This window comes from Manis pentadactyla, chromosome 8, assembly GCF_030020395.1.
Source record: "Manis pentadactyla isolate mManPen7 chromosome 8, mManPen7.hap1, whole genome shotgun sequence".
Taxonomy (NCBI): domain Eukaryota; kingdom Metazoa; phylum Chordata; class Mammalia; order Pholidota; family Manidae; genus Manis; species Manis pentadactyla.
The window spans coordinates 106,292,951-106,313,038 of NC_080026.1; the positions used below are offsets into that span (position 1 = coordinate 106,292,951).

At 45.9% G+C, this 20,088-nt stretch overlaps 1 protein-coding gene across 50 annotated transcripts in view; it reads right to left on the reverse strand.

Moving 5' to 3' along the window:
* SORBS1 (sorbin and SH3 domain containing 1) overlaps positions 1–20,088 on the reverse strand; it is a 233,980-nt gene that overhangs the window by 5,213 nt on the left and 208,679 nt on the right. For 22 of the 50 annotated variants that reach the window (XM_057506116.1, XM_057506117.1, XM_057506129.1 and 19 more), the window contains 7 exons: positions 19,270–19,384; positions 18,994–19,119; positions 17,315–17,509; positions 15,015–15,788; positions 4,318–4,377; positions 3,542–3,732; positions 430–542 (listed from right to left, as the gene is read on the reverse strand). In XM_057506116.1, coding sequence (XP_057362099.1) covers positions 430–542; positions 3,542–3,732; positions 4,318–4,377; positions 15,015–15,788; positions 17,315–17,509; positions 18,994–19,119; positions 19,270–19,384 — 1,574 coding nt within the window. The remainder of the gene's footprint in view (positions 1–429; positions 543–3,541; positions 3,733–4,317; positions 4,378–15,014; positions 15,789–17,314; positions 17,510–18,993; positions 19,120–19,269; positions 19,385–20,088) is intronic. The other 28 variants (XM_057506164.1, XM_057506161.1, XM_057506160.1 and 25 more) reach the window with 4 other exon arrangements.

Genomic DNA, 20,088 nt, shown 5'->3' on the forward strand with positions numbered 1-20,088 from the left:
ATAAAGGTGAATCCTTTAAATAGGTTGCTTTAAGTAAAATGATTAGGATCCTAGAGTAAGTCAGTCTTTGGAATGTCTACATATATGCTTGCGTTTCATGGTAGAGACCTAGGCTCACTCAAATTTTGTGTTGTTTCATTAACAGTTTTAGGAAATAAAACTTCCAAATGCAGAACAGATATATGCACGACAGAAATACAAACAGAACTCAGTTAATGTATCTGACATTTGCCCTTTCATTGGCCTATTTGTTTTTCAGTCTAACATTAAGTCTTGAGAGCAAACACACCGGGTACCGAGCATCCCTCATGGTGGAACAGCAGCCAGCTCTTCTTTCTGTGCAGAGAACGTTGCTTTTTGCATGGCTCATCATTCCTAGTCATTCCTTCAATAAACCATGAGTAAGAAAGGTGCGAGGAGATCACTTACCAACAAACCACCCATCATCACATTTTTCCATGACATCAACAATATCTCCATCTCGAAGTTCCAACTCATCATCATTTTGCGGCATATAGCTATATAATGCTTGGTAACTAAATCTGTAGGTGAGAAAAATGAGTGTTAATAAGTGACTCAAATACTGATAGGATTAAATAATGAGTTTTAAAAGCCCATGAAGTTAAATCAACATTTAGGTAGTATTTCCTACTCATCAGGGGGAGACAAATATTTTACTGGCTATTTCTCTAATAACTTAGCTTTGGGGGAGATCCACTCAGCATATAATGAGTCAATTAAGACTGACAGGGATGGGAGTCATCAGTGTTTTTACTTAGTTTCATTTGGTTCCCATAGCTAGGCATTTTGTGTAGAAGTGCCCTTCCACCCCTTTAAAGCTAACCAAGGCTTTTTCTTAATATAGGATAATATATGTAGTTTGTCAAGGATAATCAAAAGTTACCTTCATGCAGAGATAGACATTATATCCTGGTCTTATACATTGGAGAGCCTAAGACAATTGTCATATATATATATATATATGTGTGTGTGTGTGTGTGTGTATATATACATGTGTATATATATATATATATACACACATATATATATATACACATACATATAATATGTCATATTTATATAAAGATATAAAAAAATACATTCCAATTGCCCATTTAGCAAAACTATCTTGAGTTTCTTAATGTGCTGATACACATTTCATTAACTGCTGTTAAATGTAGATGTCATTTTTTTTGAAACTCTTGAAAGCTTTTTGCTTTTTTTCTATCCCAGGGATGTTTCGGGTTAAGGTTTTTATTTCCTTGCTTTCTGGCCTAAGGCAATTTGGTCTGTGCTGCTCTGCCTGTTGGAACAGCAGCCTCTGGAGAAAGTTGGACTACTTGTGAAATCTGATATCTGCTTTGGCAACAAGGAAAAGTTTGTTTTCATTTATTCCTTTGACAAATACTTAAGATCTTAACATCTACTGTGCACTAGTTCACAATTCTGTTTACTCACTATTTTGAGAAACAATAATAGCAGGTAAATTTGCAAATGAGCCAATCATCTACCATTTTAGTACATATCAGTGAATTCTAGCATGTGGGCAAGAGAGACTAGGAACAAGTAAGTGGAGTCCATTCCCAAAAGCAAGAGGTTCCTTCTCCCCTGCTGAAACTGAAGGGACAAGTTAATTTTATATATTTATCCAGTGTGATTGATATTTTGGTAGATGGATCTGTCTGCCAGAAGGTCAGCCTCTAATGAGGCATTAAGAGATGAAGACAGATTTCCAGTTAGTAAATATAGTTTTGATATTTCTGTATTTGCCTGCTGTTTCCTACCCAACTTGGACCTCTCAGAATGCCTTATTCCCTTAACTTCTACCAGGGCAGCTTTGCTAACTTCAGCTCTGAGGACCGGCTCAATACCTGCCTGTGTTCTCCCTCTTGGACAGTGGGGACCAGCAGGAGAAGTCCCTTTACCTTGCTGCTTGGGTCCCCCAGTCAGTGCTAATTTTGGATTGGCTTCACGCTGCTCAGGATACTGTCCTCTTGAGTCCTTTCCCTACCTTCTCTGCCAATTACAGGGTGCCATTCGCAGGAGAAGGCTCTTCACCCCATTTACTGAGATGCAGCTTGCTGCGGGTAGCACTTTAATTTTCCTCCCTTCCAGGTTCAAGCCTCTGTACCTCCCCTCTTCCACACGCCCACCCACTCAGCCCTGTTGCTACGTGTGAGGGAGGGTCCCTTCTCCTGGCTATGCTGAACGCTCTTTCCTGGGCACTTTTCTTAACTTGCATCTTTTTAAATCTTCTGACTCTGTCAACTCTTTTTCTTCTATGACAAATACGCTTAAGTCTCTACCTAAAAAAAAATCACCTCCCCCATCTCTTTACTCCCTTGATCTATAGCCTCCACTCCTTCAACTCACTATCAAAGCGACTCATTAACCTTTCTAACTTACCCTCTACCTCTGCCTCTCTAACACTGCTGTTTCAGAGGTCGCCAGTGGTTTTTCCAGGTGCCCAGCAGAACATCTGAGGACGTTTCTCTCTCCTTCCCTCCCTCAGCCTCTCTAATGCAGGCGCTGTGCTGACCTAGCGCTACTTGCTCTGTTCCCCACAGGTAAGTGCCCCCGGGCCCTCTTCTTCATCCCACACTGTTCCTGCTCCATCTCCTTTGCTGGGTACCCCTTTGTTGCCTTAAAAGTTGATTCCCCAAGGATCTATCCTCATTTCTCTTCTCCCTTTACCTCTGTCTCCTTGGTAATCTTACAGCTTCCACGGTCACAAAGTGTCCACTCTGTCCTAGCTCAAAGGCCCTCATCAAGTCTTTGCTGGATTAATATCTCCTAACCAGGATCTTTGTCTCTGAAATCCACCCTTCACTCTGTTGCCAGAGTTGCCTCCCTAAAACAAAATAGAATATATTCCTCATTTCACAATCCTCTAGTGGCTCTTGAGTACCTACAGAAGAAAATCCATACTTATTTCAGTTGCATTCTGGATTCTGCAATCTGGTTCTAACCTACTTCTGGAGCTTCCTCTCTGATTCCTCCGTGAACTGTATACTTTGGCCACACGGACCTTCTCCAAGTTCTCCAAACATACCACCTATCCTAGGCCTTTGCACATGTGGTTTCCTCAATGGAGGACCTTTCAACTCCCTGTTCTAGCCCTCAAACCCAATTTGTCCTTCAATATTCATTCCAAATCTCCTTTCGTCTGTGAACAAAGTTTACTACTGTGTGCTTAAACTATAGGAGACATCCAACAATTCTTTTCTTGAATGAATGGATCCACCCTATCCATGCATCTCCAGTCAGAATGAACCACTCCTGCCTCCATATTCCCACAACACCCAAACTAAGACCAGTCGGCACAGCTCTCATTTGCTCTTGTCTGGCAGTTAATTCTTCACCTGCCTTCATGACCTCTTTTATTTACCCACCGCCTGTTTTCACACTCACTGATGGGAAATCCTAGAGAAGTTGGGAGTAACTGGTTCATTCCCCCAAGTAGGTGCTCCCATAGTCAGTCAATGATCTACTTCTAAAGCCAGCAGTTTGCAAAGAATGCAATTTGCCAAAGTGTACTTACAAATCTTGTGAGGTTTGACTCCTGTCTGGGGTGACTCTTCGCTGCTGGGCTTGAGGTTGCTGAGAAATGATTAAAGATGATTTATTGTCAGAAGGGGATACCTTGTGATGGAAGTCAAGGGGATGAGAAACAGTGCTGCAGTAATGAACAGATTTTTCGGCAATGTTTATGATCTCATTGCAAACTGCTTCCTGTGAGATGGCCCCGATATATCCAGAAACCCCCATAAAACAGTCAACATGGGGACAAAAAAAAGAAAGAAAGGAAGAGATGTAACATTCCAGACGAAGCACGTAAGTCCAGGGAAACAACAGAGTTGAAGATCCAGGTTAAAAAAATAGATATTCCAGTAGAGGAGTGCAGGAGGGATCCAGGCGTAAGCATGGAAAAAACAGGTAAGATACAGAAGAATTTGGAATTTAGTACAAATATTTAAAAAAAAAAAAAAGGCAGCACCATAAAAGCCTGTAATTAGTGAGTAACTGTTACAAATGGAATAATTTCAGGATAGAAATGCAAGTATGTATCCCCAGTCATGCACTAATATATTAATTTAATCCCACATGTAGGCAGAGTAGAAATATTCTCTAAATTCCTCTGCTTTTTTTTTTTTGAGAGGGAAGGGGGTGGCCTGACATTTCTCTTCTACTACAACAGCCACATAATTCTTGTAAATAATGGCTCTGGGTCAACCAGGCATTACTCCAGTTTGGACTCTAGAAGTCAGTAAGAATTCCCTTTAGAAAAGCTACAGTCTTATTCAACAGGCATCTTACCACATAGCTCTTTTCAGATTCTGTGAGATCAGGTCCTGCTCTCAATGAATGATGAGAAGGCTGTGATCACCAAGCAAATTATAAGGAGACATTTTAGCAGATGTCACATTGGAAAAGGATTCAAAATAAAAGCGTGAGCAAATACACATACCACACCATCACACTCAATGACACCGGATACTCGTGGCCTACAGCCACCGAGTTTCCACAACAACAGTGGGTGCACAGGAGAAAATGCAATGTATAGAGTTAGAAGCAAGCTTCCAGGCAATGAAATGGGAAGGTGGGAACATGGTTGCAGTGAGGTGAGAATGAACAACACAGGGTCCCCAGGCTGGCAGGAGACCCGGAAGGGCTGACTTAGGAAAAGCTATGTCCCTCCATAACCACACACATTGGCCCCCTCGCTCTCAGCAAGCATTTATGAACCGGCTGCTGTACCAAAAGCCAGTTTCAGTTGTCTTGTTGATGGGGAGCCTCCTCTGGCAAAGCAGGCTCATAAAACTATCAGGTATGCTATATTTTGGTACTTACAAAAACTGGAAAAGAGTAATGCTTTGAAAAAACTCTTTGGGAATAGCTGAAGTATCAAACAAGACTGCTGCGCTGGGAAAATGTGCACATGACACACTCTGGCTAGGTATGAGGTGAGTTCAGATATCTCACAGGCAGAGCTTGCTTCCAGAAATAGAGCTGTGTGTCCTGACACAGTTATTGAAATGAAACCCTTACTTTTCACTCACCAGCTCAGGTACCACATGCTGACATGGAAACACAGGTGCTATTATGGCCAAGCAGACCTGTCCTTCAGTGGGGCTCCCATAGGAGAGGCCAGGCCTTCAGTGGAAGAGTGTTTAGAATCGTTTCCCCCAGAGAGGATCCAATTCCAAGCTCTAAGAAGTCTCCCTAAATTACTATTTGAGGAGCTGTCCTTGGAGAAACCCTTGGGTAACACACAGTAACAGCAACAAGGGACCTTCAAGAAGGGCATTCAGAGATCTTCTGGGTCTGACCCACTTAATGCACAGACAGGAGGGCAAGGGCCTCACCTGAGGTCACACAGTGGGTTAGGGGTAGACTTGATGCACCTACTGTCCCACTGTACCTTCTCTTTCATCCTTGGACCATTTTCTGCATTATGATATGTGCTCACTGATGTTATTTTCAAGCAGTCCCACAGAAAATGAAGGTAGGCAGGGCAGGATTTGTCATCTTTTCTTCTTTTAAAACCCAAGAAGCTGATGCTCAGAGAGGCTTAGTGCATTCCCCAATGTCACACAGCTAGCAAGAGGTAAAGCCACTAGGCTGCCCTTTCACTCCACACCATGCCCTCCTGGTCCATCTCCGCCAATGCCCTCATCGCTTAGCATGCCCTGCAGGTCTACTGTGCATCCTGGGCGTCACCTCTACACCCTTGTCCTGTTGGAAAACCTCTTCAGGTTCTCTGAATACCTTCCAACTGCAATCACGTAGACCAATTCCCCTCGGACTCTAGCAGAGTAAAGGAAGAGACAGAACTACAAGGCTCCTTCCATAATATCTCAGGATCAGCAGGCCTCTGCCAGGTGACCAGGACCTGACTGGGAGCGGCCCTCCTCACCACCCATCCAGCCTCTGGGGTCAAGGCTTCTGTGTAGCAAAGGAAGGTAGTGACATTTTTAAGCATCCACTAAGTGGGCTTTCATGTGGCAGAAGAATGAAATTTATTCTGGGCACCCTGAATAGGTGAAATCTACAGACAGATTTTGACTTGACAGAAGGGAAAATTTTCTAAAAGTGAGACTGTCCAATAGAAGGGGCTGCCTTGAGAGGAAACGCAGCAGCTGTTCAAGCCAAGGCTGCCGTATTACCAGCTGGGATATTGTAGAGCATGACTTCTCTAACTTTCATGTATGTCAGTGTCTCCTGGGATCCTGTTAAAACGCAGACTCTGATTTGACACATCTGGGGTGCATCCTGAGACTGTGCACTTCTATTTGGTGATGCCCACGTTGCTTGTCCACAGACCGGCTCTGGGGAGCAAGACTGTAAAGTCCTGAGTTATCTAAGATTGAGATTCTTTGGCTACACTGTGCCAAGACTGGTCTGTCTGGGTCACACTTCATGAAAATAAAAATTCTCGTAAAAACCAAGATATTTCCAAACTCCAGCTGATGGCCTGATGACCTCAGGTCAAAGGCAGCATAAAGGATATGGACAATCTCTTGACGATCTCCACAGCTTACAAACGCCTCCTAGTGTCATTCAATCAACTTAATCCCAAAGGAGTGATTAGAATTATCAGCTAGCAAATACTAGTTGCTTAAATGAGGTTGGAAGAATGAGGTACAGTGAAGAAGGACCTGATATTTATTATCCTTTCTTTCGTAAAGCACTTTTTTTTAAAAAGCAGCTATCAAAGCACATATAGGTCCATTACCTCATCTGACTTTTATAACAACCCTTTGATTTAGGGAGAGCAAAAAAGGAAATTTTAAGTCTCAGGAAGTTCTGGAGATGTGCACAAGGTAGGAAAGCCACTGAGTACTGAGACCCTCAGTGTCCAACTGCCACATACCACCTCCCTCTTGAGTCCCGATGGGATAGTCAGCAGAACGATGACGGCAACACCAGTGTCTGCTGCTTCTGGAAATGGGCAAAGTAACTTCTTGAATCCTTTTTCTTTATGGACAAGGTACAGTGTGCAGTAATAGATACCATCCAATCATTAACTCAAGGACCCACAGTACTGGAGGGGATACCGACCCAGCTAATAACTTTCTTGGTCTTAGGTCATATCCAAATCAGAGGACAATCATCACAGACTTGAACATCTGGACAGACTTAGCATCTAGTATAAACTTAACTCATCTCCAAGAGGTAGAGATGACTTGGTTCCTTATTTAAAATTTGTGGAATGAAAGGCAAGATAAACATTTATCTTATTAGCTAAGATTAATTTTCTCTGTATGTGAAGTGCATTCCTTAGATTTAAATCAAATATCTCATATTGCTGAAATGTAAACCAGTGTTTCGTGGGGGTGTGGCATTTAGACCCTCAGTGGAGATGGGACCATTGACATCCATCACAGAGATCTGCCCTTCACTTCAAAGGCTATTCCTCTTTTTTTCTTCTACGTATATGTTTTTTTTTCCCTGGCCCCACTTTCTACTTGCGTGTCGCTTTATATATCTCTTCCTCTAAACCTCTGCTGTCCAAAATGGTAGGCGGTAGCCATGTGTATCCCCTGAACACTTGAGATATGGCCAGTATGAAATGCACTGTGTGAAAATACACACTGGATTTCAAAAACTTAGTACAAAAACAAAGGATATAAAATGTTTCATTAATAGTTATTATATTGATTATATGTTAAAATACTATTTTAGATGTGTAGGGTTAAACTATATTATTAAAATTAATTTCACCTCTTCCATTCTTCTACCAGAAAATTTAAGATGGCATATGTGACTCATTACATTCCTACTGGACAATGCTACTCTGAACCCTCCCTGGGTCCTCAGAGTCTGCCCTTACTTAAGACTGAAAGTAGACAAAGCTCTAACCAGGACTTCATCCAGGATAGAGAATAAAGGGTGTACTACCTCACGTTAAGAACAGTTTGGACTCTCGGAGATGCATTCCACTTCCTCACACGTTTAGAATAACAGTCACCAGCCAACATGTGAGCCCGGACACGCTACTCCACCCCCCGTCCAATCAACTGTAAGCAGGTGATAGTTACTGATCCAGAAACTGCTTTTCTTCTGTATTTGCACATATTCACACAGGTGGCCCTCCCTGGCCTACAGCACTTGTTTCATTCTTCCCCAGTGAGGAATCCTGCATGCTTCCGGGCTCTGCTGCCCTTCTATCTTCAGTTCTCAGAAGTCCCTCAGAAATCTAGCCTCCCTGGGGCTATTAATCCCTCTGGATCCACAAACACCTGGTGCACCTACAAGTTACTAAGCATCCTGTTCCAGCTTTGGGTGTCTGCCAAGCCCAAAATAAATTGTCCACAGGATCAAGAGCAGCAGGAAGTCCTGGAGATGTGGAAATAGAGAAACTCAACTTCAGTGTGGCTACAAGCCCCTCTATAAATATGCTCCCCTAACCTGCTCTGCTCTCAGAGAGCATTCCTCTGCTCATCTCGCATCTCAGATCTTCTCAGCTCTTCATACCCCACCACACTGGCCTCCAGGTGGTGGGGGAACAGTGGCCCGAAAGTGTGGAAATCTGGGTTCCAGACCAGGCTTTCACATTAATTTATTGTCTTTTGAGCAAATGTTTAACTTCTCTGGACTTCAAGTTCTTAGTAAAACAAGAGGATCGGCTGTGATTTACATAAATGTCCTTTCTGGCTCTAATGTTCTAACACAATAACTGGAGTGTGCACACCCTGAGAAGTGAGAGCTAGGACTGGGAAGGGCTGGCCTGGCTGCGAGGGGCCGTGCTCCCTCACTGCCCACTGAAGACTGCGGGAGGAGGGCTTGTGCCTGTAGCCTCCAGATGCGGACGGAGAGCCCACTTTCACAGTGTGGGGGGTGAGGGGCTGACCCAGACGGAGCGAGGAGGTCTCAGCCCCCAGAACACATGGGCAAACTCCCCCAGAGAAGCTGGAGAAATGGAATGACTTGGGCTCCTGCGTTTCAGCTCTAGAAAACCTCCACAGGACCCTCAAAATAGTCTGACTCTCCTCTTGAGTTTATTAAGAAAAAGATCCCAGCTTAAATATAAAACTAATTACAATCAATTAGTTCAACAGTTTACCACGTAGACTTAATCTCCTTGCAGATTATTCCACAGATAGCACGTTAGCTTTGCTGAAATTTGAATCTGATTACTACACAAACCAGCCTTCTCATCATAGTCTGCAGTACCTCTCCTCAAACAACCAGAGAGCAACGGCCAACATGCATCCATGCACAGGAAACGAAAAGCTTTTCCAGAGGATGCCTTTGCACTCAAGGTGAAAGACAATGAGGAGAAGCACTGATTTGCAGAGCGGAATTCTAGATTTGCTAAATTCTGGCTGTGTATAGCCCGAAGTAAAAGGATTCTTTTGGCTTCTATTTTCTTCTTCTTCCTCCCCATCTTCCTCCCTGGGTGGAATGGAATAAGGAAGATAAAGGAAACTACTTTTGTATCTTTTCTGTTACCTCCGTCTCACACAGCAGGTATATACTGGGTCCAACTACACACTCTGTGCTAGGTGTGTTCATCTCCATGATATCTCATTTCATCCTCGTGATAACTGTACAAGGTGTTATTTACCTCACCTTACAAAATGAAGACCCAACGTGGTTGAGCTGGGAATTGAAGAGCCAGGACTTGAACCCCAGTCTAACTCCAAATCCTGTGCATTCCACTGCACCCTGATTTTCGGGGCTTGTGCTGTGCCAGAGGAAGAGAGCAGAACAGCTCGAGAGAGGTGCTGATAAAAGGTTACCTTAAGAGTTCCTCTGCTGCTGGCATTAGGATTTCTATTGATACCTAGTATTTTTTCCTAACACCTTTCTGGGGGTGGACACTTCATCTATAGGTCTTAGTTCCCTACCTTCGGTGTTAAAGACCTGCAGCTTATTTTTGTTAAGAACTGCCACCAGTGACTCTCCCCATCCTGTAAATTGTTAAACACCCTCTGTGTATATTTAGAGATTTCCCCTCTGAGTGAGTCAAAGGAAAATGTTTCCCATTTTTAGTTGAGCATCGTAACATTTTTAATTTCCTTTTTGTTCTTGCAAGTTGCATCACATGCCTTCCCTTCTATTTCTGATTTCCATGCTCAAAGCAGACCTATGCCTTTGTTCTTAGCTTTCTGGGAACTGACATAGCTTCCACACAGCGAGGGACGTTCCCTCTGAGCTCACCAAAGCACACCTTTCCTGTCACCAGTTGAGGGGCTGCCCTCCTCGCCTTTCTCTAAGGCTGTAGTTTGTTCTTGTGCTTCTCAGATGCTTTGAGGAAACCCAGCATTCCTGAATACTTTTAAACTTCATGCCCTTCAGTGTCATTGTGGATTGGCTTCCTTCTCTTCAAGACCCAAACTGACCTCACCAAAGTTTTGCCACTTCTCATAGACCTCAGCTTTCTCAGCTCATCATAGAATACATTGGGGGTTCTTAGCCTAGGGGCCCACAGACTCCTAGGGGGGTTCTCAGAAGGACTCAAGTGTGAAAGTCTTGAAACTTTATGTAAAATTATGTGTGTGTTCCTCTCTTCTCCAAACTACTGGCCTACAGTCCTCGGCTGACCTCAGATTCTCACATGTTCTTGGATCCCCAAAAAGTTACGAGTCACTGGAGTAGGTATTCTTTAAAGATGTTTTTTAATTCAGATATTCTAAGGGGATCTCTCATACCACTTATAGGAACTCTTGAAAACCAAGGCTGGATGCCTGTCAGCAAACAGTGCTTCTATCTTAGGGAAGCTCCATAAATATTTGATGATGCTAATGATGGGGCATTTCCAAGATGACCTTCCCCTTTACTTTCTTGACTGTCCTAAAACTTGGCCAAAATGACACCCAACAAAATCCAAGGCCTTGTTCGATAATTCTGAAGTTTTAGGCATTTTGTATGTGTTTGTGTGTATGTTTTTATTCCTCAAAATTAGATAAGTTGTCCCTCAACCAGATGGTAGCTATATTTATCATGAGGAGCATTTAATAACATACATAACTGAATCACTAAGTTGTTCATCTGAAACCAATATAATATTGTACATAAATATTTCAGTGAAAATGTTAAGAAAAAAAGGTTGTCCCTCAAAAAAAAGGAAAATTTTTCCTTTCTCAATTGTGAAGGTTTGCAGGTCTAGAATAAACTCCCAACTTCAAATTTTGTATTTGTCTTTTTATCCTTTTAACTGAAATTCACACAGGAGATTTTTTGCTAATCATAGAATAGCAAAGCTAAAAAGAAATTTAGTTTTTTTGTCTGAATCTTTTGTTTATGGTCAAGGAAGCTGCCAGAGAAGGGAAGTAATTCATCCAGAGACACACAGCAGGCTGACGGCACAGCTGCAGCTGGAGCTGGAGCCGGAGTATCTGACTTCAGTGCAGAGCTCTTCCCACCCATCCCTATTTCCCCTAAATACTCCTGCACTCCACTCACTCCTTCTGTTGTTCTGAGAAAATACCTACAAACACAAGTAACCAAGCCAAGGTGATCTGAGAGCACAGAGGAGGGAAGATGTCAAGTCCTCTCACAAGAAGTGTCTGCACATCTGCAGAGCTGGGGGCAGCAGGGCGGCCTGGACAGGCAACTAAAGGGAAGGAAAGCAGCACAGCAAGGACACAGCACCTGCAGGGAAGTGTGACCCCTGAGTCGTGAGGTCACGTGACTGTGAGGGGGCTATGGGACACACTGTGAGGAGGTGCTGCTGAGCAGCCACAGGCCACACCAACAAGCCTTCCAAGCTCTGCTCCCAGCTGTGCCCAGCTTCCCCCCTTCCAGCCACCTGCGGGCACTCCAAGCCTCACCCAAACCAGGAGCTCACAATTCCCCAGGCCCCCCTTCACGTTCCCACCTCTGCGCCATGGCTGGGCTATTTACTTGCCCTGAACGCTGCTGTCTTGCTGTTCACCTACCACAAAACTCCTTGTTCTTCAAGGTCTAGATCCAATGTCACCTTCCTCATGTTAAGTCTTTCCAGACTGCCACCTTCCCTCTCCTCTTGTTTATTGTTTCTCTCCGCCTTGAGCTTTCAGAGTGAACTGTTTATGACTCTCCTTCCCCATCTGCATTATAATTATATAAATATTATACTTCTTGTGAACATGTCTTATGCCCCTAATGAAGGCCACACACTCCTTTAGCTGGGTCATTTTTTATCTTTTCTTTTGCTCAACAAACATCTACTCAGCTCCTCCCACATATCAAATATCATGGTCCCTGGCCTCAGGGTGCTAATAATACTCTAATGGTAACACAATGAAAGGTGAATACAATAGAGCTGAGACCTGTCCCTTCAGGTCAGGTATGTGTGTGTGGAGCACAAAGTCAGAGAATTCAATCCAGTCTTGCAGGGGTGGGGGCAAACTGTCAGGAAAAGCCGTCCTGAAAGAAGTAACACCTGAGTGGAGAAGCGGACAGTCAGAATTGTCCAGGCAAACAAGCACAGGAGGCTTGGAAGATGAGGCTGGCTTACTGTCTACACGGCCAGATTACACGGGGCCTTCTAAACCCCGGAGCAACGAGAAGCCCCTCATGATGTGTATCCTTCTCTATCTCTTGCAGCACTTAGCACAGTGCCTGGAACATCCTAGATGCTTGAATGAAAGAGTAAATGATCACCACATTTCACAATGTCTTTTCACTCAAGACTTTTGGGTAAAATTTACTCTATTTACTGGTCAGATACTCAACCTGTTTCCCAACAACTATAATAAAATTGGACTTTTAGTTTGGCTCCCAGCAGCAAGTATAGCAGCTGGCATTTTCCTGATATCACAACTTGGCCTGGAATGCATTTATCCAAGTAAGTGATACAGTCTGAGGTCACATCATGCCGATGGGTCACCAGAGAACAGCTGTCATTTAAGTCCTTTCCATCTTTAGCTCTGTCACAAAGAGGAACCCTCTTTCCCGAGCTGCCAGCTACTGCTCCCAGTCACAGGAGGGGACAGTGAAGGAGCGTGGCAGGGGGGAGTGTGGGGTAGAGCCCTTTCCACACAGTCCCAAGCCCTCAACAGGGAGCAAGGCCAGGCTTACAGCCTCCTAGGCACACCCGCAGGCAAGGGGCTTGTGCTGAGAGAGCAGGAGAGAGGGAGGGGACAGGAAGCGGTACACTTGGGGTCTGGAGACCCACGAGAAAGGAAAACCAGTTTTCAATATGGCTGCTTTCTGTGCTGTCAGCTCCTTCCCTCCTATCCTCTGTTAGGAAGTGGCAAGTGTGCACCCCAACCTCACTTGGCACTCCAGCACCACGCACACTTCCTGTACATACTGGGTCCTGGAATCAGATGACTCACTGCCGACAAGAGGTCTCCAGGCACTGGAGGCCGACTTACGCTGTTTACAGAATTGTCCCTGTGCCAGAGACCTTGAATTCTTTCTGACTAGTGACTTCTCCCCCAACGAACTGTCCTTTCCTTAACTGGACACAGCCCTTTCTTCCCCCTAGAACACACAGCCCAGGAGCACCTGCTCAGGGGCCTGGCAGAGCCTTCCCAGGCCCCACACGCACCTCAGTTAATCCTTACAACTACCCTCTGAGGGAGGGACTACCTTCGATCCTACTTGGAGCATGAGAAAACCATGGCTGGGTGAGGTTAAGTGGCTTACTTCTAAGAGGCTGACCTGATTGTTTATCATTATCATACATGACCCTTCTCCCCACAGCAGCGGCCCCTCACTCCCAGTGGTTAGGCTGGAGCTGGAGGTCTGGCCTCATCTGTGTCCCAGGCCTCTACTGCCCCGCCAGCCTCCACGCATGTGTCTCACCCAGCAGTCCTGACTCTGCTGTGTCCTCCAGTTTCTCTGGAGCATGGGCTCCTCAAGGGCAGGGTTGTGATGACCCCTGTATCCTGTTCAGAGGCTGGTGCTACAGGTCTTGAATAAATATTTGAGTGAATAAATGAGACTTTAAAAGGAAACCAGGACTGCAGGTCTGAGGATCCAGCACAGTCTACCAGACACTGTACATAGCAGATAACAAATAGTTTGGAGACATTGTCAAGAATTTCATCCGGCTCTAAAGACATTCTAGAATGCCCTCACTTCCAGAAGCAGCTCCAGATCACCCAAAATGGAGAGCTTCCATTTATAAAGTGCTGGGCATGTCCTGTTCCCAGGCCTTGTGCTTAGCACTTCACATGTGTCACTTCACGGAATCCTGTCACCTACTCTATAAGGCAGGTGTTATCTCCATTTACAGACAAGGAGGCTCAGAGAGGGGAGGTAACTCCCAAGTCACTAGACAGAAGAGATGAGCAGGTATTCAAACTTGGCTACTTTGGAGAAGCTGTCCAAAGCCTGACTTTTGGGGTATTAAACAATACAGCCAAAATGAGAATCATTATTTAATTGCCAACTTCATCTCCCCTAAAAGGTTTTTATTTCTCAAAACACCCTAAGGCCACCTTCATCTAAACGCTGAAATCTCTGTAGCTGACCCATGGAGGAAAGGGCACGGCCACCTAAACACCTGGCTTGCCCGTCCAAGGGCTCCACACTGCCCAGGCCCCAGTGCTGGGCCGCACGCTCCTCCCACAGCCAAGACACACTTGTCCCTCAGCGAACACAGGCCCCACGCTCCACACAAACAGCGACGGGACGAAGACCTGATGGAGCTGGCACTGGCGCTGGCAGAGGGCCACGGGTTATGGAAACAACATGCATCTCACACAACCAAACCACACGGAACCAAACCAGAGCCTGGTATTCTCAGCTGTGTTAGAGCGAACTGCGGACCATCTCCAAGGCATGACTGGGGCGTGAGGAAGCCTTCTGTCTCGGGGGCTTTTGTGCCAGGCCAGGAGGTGCCCAAAGTGGGGGTGACTTCTGAATTACCTCACGAGGCCAGAATACAGGGTGTCCTTTGCCTCCGACTGCCCTGAGCCCCGGTACCTTGACGAACCCTCTATTCCCTCCTGGGTAATAGTTTTGCTCCCAAAGCAAGCAAATGGGTCTCACTGGCATCCACTCCACCTCGGTAGGTGGCCCACCTTGCCAGCTGAGATGCCAAGGCACACACAGTCATGCTGCAGGCCTACCTGGCTCATCCCACTCCGAGTGGCCTTCCTGTCAGCCTGCTCGCCACCTCTATGCAGCTCTGTCTGCTCAGCCTCCCTTCCCGGAAAAGGGCTACCCCGGGGCTTGCTGGGCCAGCTCTCCTCGAGGGTGTGGAGATCTGAGAGTCTCTGTTCAGTGCTCAGGCACCTGACCACGTCTGAAGGTTTCAGGCAGCTCTTCTTAGAGATGTTGGGTCCACCAGGGCATCTCTCACCTGCCTCCCTCTCTGCTTTCCTCTCATACTGCCCATTCTCTTCTCGCCATGGCTGCCGCCTACCCTGGCTGCTAAAGGCATCGCTAAGCTCCGAGATGACCCTGTCAGAGCTCCTGAGCAGCGGCTGGGAGAAGCTATCCTGGCGGCCTCCTGAAGACGGCACGTGGACACCGCGGTCTCCGTTGATGTGAAGGGAGGCCTGCACACTGGGCACCAGGCAGTAGGCTTTGTCGGGCGGAGGCAAGGCCAGTGGGGTAACTCCCGAATGGGGGGTGGAACGATACGACCAACTCAGATGGGGGAGTCTGAGGGGCTGGGAGGGCCTGGGCTGCGCCAACAAGGCCATGTGGTCAGTGTTACAGATAGAAGCCCCCGGCAGAGGAGGCAAGGGTGGGGGCAGGGCCAGAGAACGCCTGCGTGGGATCCCCACGGTCAGCGAGATCCACTCTGAGGTGACAGCGTCCATCTCGGGGGACAGGGCTCGGCGGGGGTGGGGCAGAGACAAGGGGGCTGCCGTGATGAGCTTGCTGTGACTGGGAGACTTAAAAAGGAGAGAGAGGAAAACAAAAGAAGAAGCAAAAGGTACAAGTGTCAGCATGAAGAACAGAGGAGGAAAACGACCACAGGAGTATATGAAGAGGAATGAAACGGAGAGGACAACAGGGCATTTGGTGCCCAAAAGGAAATCCTTCACTTAGGTCTGGAGAGAAACGGGTGTGAGTGGGTGTGTGCCTATGTGCGCATGTGTGAGTGCCGGCAGGGGAGGATGGGAGAAGTGGCATGGCAAGGGGAGAAAGAGTCCCATCCACACAGCCACAGGTGGTGCCAGCCTGTCTGCAGAACCAGACCCTCCAAGGGACACACTGGAAGCTCCCACCCCACCCGACCCCCTCTGCATCCAGAGCTCCCAAAAAAAACTGCAAGGGGAAAAAGGTGATCCACCACTGCCCTGACCCTTTCTTGGGCCTTTTCTTCTCTCTAGGGGCTCAGCAAAGTGCCCTCCCAAACAGGAGTAGGAGCAATGTAGTCCTTCTTGTTCTATAGTTGTTTGTGCTTGGCTATGGTCAAGAGAAAACTAGATGAGTTCCCTATATTATCACAAAGCAGAATGCCTGGGGCCAATCTTGCACCTTGATTCTCCAGGAGATTGCAGGACATGGATCTCACTGTGCAGGAAGCCCTGGGTCAGCCCACCTAATTCTGTCTGCCAAGAACCATCTCTTGGGGTCAGCGACAGGCAGGTGGAAGAGCAGGAAATGAGAAGAGGATGAGAGAAAAGAGGCACCAGCCAAGTGCCACCCTGGGTCCCCGGGGGCCTGCTCTCATGCCTCTGGCCCCCTCCCTGCACCTCACCACTGGGGTGTGGCCAGTCGGTTTCACAGGAAGTCACTCCACTACGCCTCTCCTGAAGCCAAGGTCCTAAGCCCTTTCTGGGCTTTGGAAAAATGGGGATGGGTCTGGAATAATTTATAATTTAAAACAAATTTGCTCATAATTAATGTTCAGGGAGGCAAATGTCTTACTATGCCTATAAACTTACTTCCTTTCAGCCCAGCGCACACAGAGATGCTATAGGTCTTTCACCAACCCAGTTCTTGTTTGCAAAGAATACTCTGGATCTGTTCTGTATGTCTGAGGATGAGACTGTGAAATTCTTTCTTTTAACCTTGGTCTTCTGCAGGCCAACGCTGATCAGTAAGATGACTAGGAGAACCATCCTGGCATGTGTGGGACAGCAGTGGTGCCCAGACAACCAGCTTCACCCAGGGAGGGATGCTCCCCTGGACCAACTTATAAAGGCTATTATTTCTCTTTCCTTAATTATCTTATCCCAAGAACGATTACCTTAAGTTCTTCCTTTTCCCCGAGATAAGATTTCTCCCCACAAGTTCTCAAAAAATGCCTTTTGTATACATGGAAACAAACCCTGGTGTGTATACAGTGCACTGCTGAAGATGGTTCTTAAATCACAGTGTTGAAGAACCCCCCCACACTCCCCGAAAGGGCTGTGTGCCATCAGGGTTTGCCTTGCTGAGAGAGAAAACCAGTGATGAGAAGGTTAGGTACCTGTGGGCTTGCAGTGGCACTACGACTTGGGGAGGAGGAGAAAGGCAGGTCGATGTAATCCACGGGGTTTTTCACCAGTGGCCGTTTGAGCACATCCACATAGGTGATGGGAAAGATGCCTTGCCGGGATGTCCCTGGGATCCTCCCTTCATACCAGTTCTCATCCACCTGTCGGAGCAGCGTGATCCTCTCTCCCTGTAAGACATGGCAGGGCAAAGGTCCTGTCCCACCATGCCTCCCCATGCTGAGGCCCCTGCTAGCGTCCTGTGCTGTTCTGCATCACGTTACCATGTTCTTTGCTCAGAAAAACCTTCCTTGCTAGACCTGGAAGGAGATGCTAACAGCAGTACAGCTACCTGGAATTGGGAAGCTAGCTTGGTCTTTCAGTATTTCAGTAAAGGAGGTCAGATTTATTCCCCAAGCTAGCAGAATAGTGTAGTGTTTCTGACTTATTTGATGCAAAATAGATATCCAATCTTCTTCCCTAAAGCAAAGGTTTTGGGGGAGGGGGATATCCTTTCTTAACTTTCTTCCCCTCTATCATTATAAAAAAATGAAAGCACAAACATAAAGCAGAAAATAATCACTACCCATAATATCACTTGGGCATAACCAGAGTTAATATTTTGATGTATGTATTTCCCAGATTTAATTCTATGCATGTGAATTATGCTTGCACATATTCTTTCTTCTAAAAATTGAGTATGCCCTGGACATCCCTTTTCCAACCTTCTTTTTTATACTTAGTAACATATGGTGGACCTCCTCCTTTATCAATAAATAAAATCCCACACTTTTAACAGTGTTGGCCAGCTTGATTCACTGTAGGGTATTCTATTGTACATGCGTATGATTTAATTACTGGTCTCCTGATGTTGGGGAATTAGATTGCTTGCACTGTTTCTCATTCTAGAAGGTGGCTCTTCTTTTTCCAAGGCATGAGCTCACTTCCCCCAATCCTCAATGATGTCAGTAACTTTAACAACTTTAGCAACCCAGAGAATTCTGGCATGTAAAGTGTGTGTCTGCATTCCTGGTTAGAGTATCTCTGCACAGCCTAATTGTGTTCACATGTTGAGATCCTTGAAGGCAGTGATGATGATATGGCCTTTCCTGCTTACTGAGCACCAACTGGACACCACATGACATGCTGTCAATGTCAGTCCTCTTACAGCAGCTCTAATAGAAGACTATTTATCTTCATTTTACATATGAGGAAATGGTGGCTCGGAAATATTATTTAACTCCCCAAGGGCTGCATGGCTGATAACCTGTGACTTCTGCCTTTAAAGTTTTCCACACTTCTCCTGGTTTCAAAGGATTCGCTTTTCTCCAGTAGGCCACATTAATATGTCATAAAACCTAGTCACCAACACAGTACTTCTCACATCAGTAGGTGCTCAATAAATGTTGGTTGAATAGTTTATACAAGATGCCTAAGAGTCCAGAAATACTGCCTTTAGTCAGTGAACTCCATGTACTTAAACTTTGACAAGCCTAGGGTTTATTTTTTAAATACCTCACCTCAGAAAATTCTCTAGGTGCCCTCAATGCAGCCTTTGACTGGGCACAGCCCTTGGGCACAGCAACAGCGCCAGACTGGCACCCACTGTACAGCCACATCCCCATAACGGTGCCATCCAACAGTGCCCAGAGCACTGGCAGAGAGGCTGCCTTACCTTTCTGAAGGACATTTCTACTTGTGTATCACCATTAAAGGTAAACTTTGCGACAGCTTCTCCGTATTCCAAAACCTGCACTGGGGTCAACTTCTTGGGCTGAGCCTTCTCAGCAGGAGGAAGAAGCTGAGGAAGGAAAAGTAGCCAAGGAGAATGGAAAAAAGGAGAAAGCGGAGAGGTGAGAGGAAGGGGGAGACAAAACACAAGTCGCCGGTGAATACGTGGTGCTCTGGGCACAAGCAGGCCCTTCTTTATAAAGAAGAGGAGCTACGGTACCTCGATGTAGGTGCGTGGGAAGATCCCCACCCGGCCGTGGTGCTCTCCTTCATACCAGTTCTGATCGATCTGCTTATAAATGTAAACGATGTCTCCCTTCTGCAGAGGCAGCTCCCTGCGGACAGAGGGCCATGGAATATTAGCAGATGTCTCAGTATGTGTAAGATTAAGGCACTCCATTTTTTAGCAAAAGGAGCTTCAAGTGAGGTCACAAATGACAGAAGAGGCGGCTCCAAATTTAGAAGCGAGAACCTCACTGTTCAGGAAATTGTATCACATTTGGCATTTTCCCACTCTTTTGGGGGATGGATGTTACCTTTCAAACTGACTACTACTGCAAAGTACTCAAAGGCCTTATCAGTTTGTTGTTTTGTTAGTGTGTGTTTTTGTGAATGCCACCTTATGCTCAGAATATTTACGTAACACATAGTTACACACCTAGGAATCTTAAGTAATGTTCATGAAATGATAAAAATGTCCCCTTCTAGATACTTTCACTGCCTTCACTACCCTCTTCTAGGCCCTGGCATAGCATGCCTTCACTACTTTAGGTTACCCCCAAATCATTTGTGTTATGCTGATACCCTTTTATCATTCCATCCATTTAGTCATCTGTCCACCCACCCACCCAGTACATTCCAGGTAGTAGAAAGGCTCTGAAATGAGGCAGATCTGGGTTCAAAACCCAGTTATACCATTTACCAGCTCCGGGACCTTGGGCAAGATACTTACTCTCTGAGACTCTCTATCTGAAAACAGGAGCTAACTCAGAGATTTTGGAGAATTCAGCAACAAACTGTAAATAAAACACCTAAAATG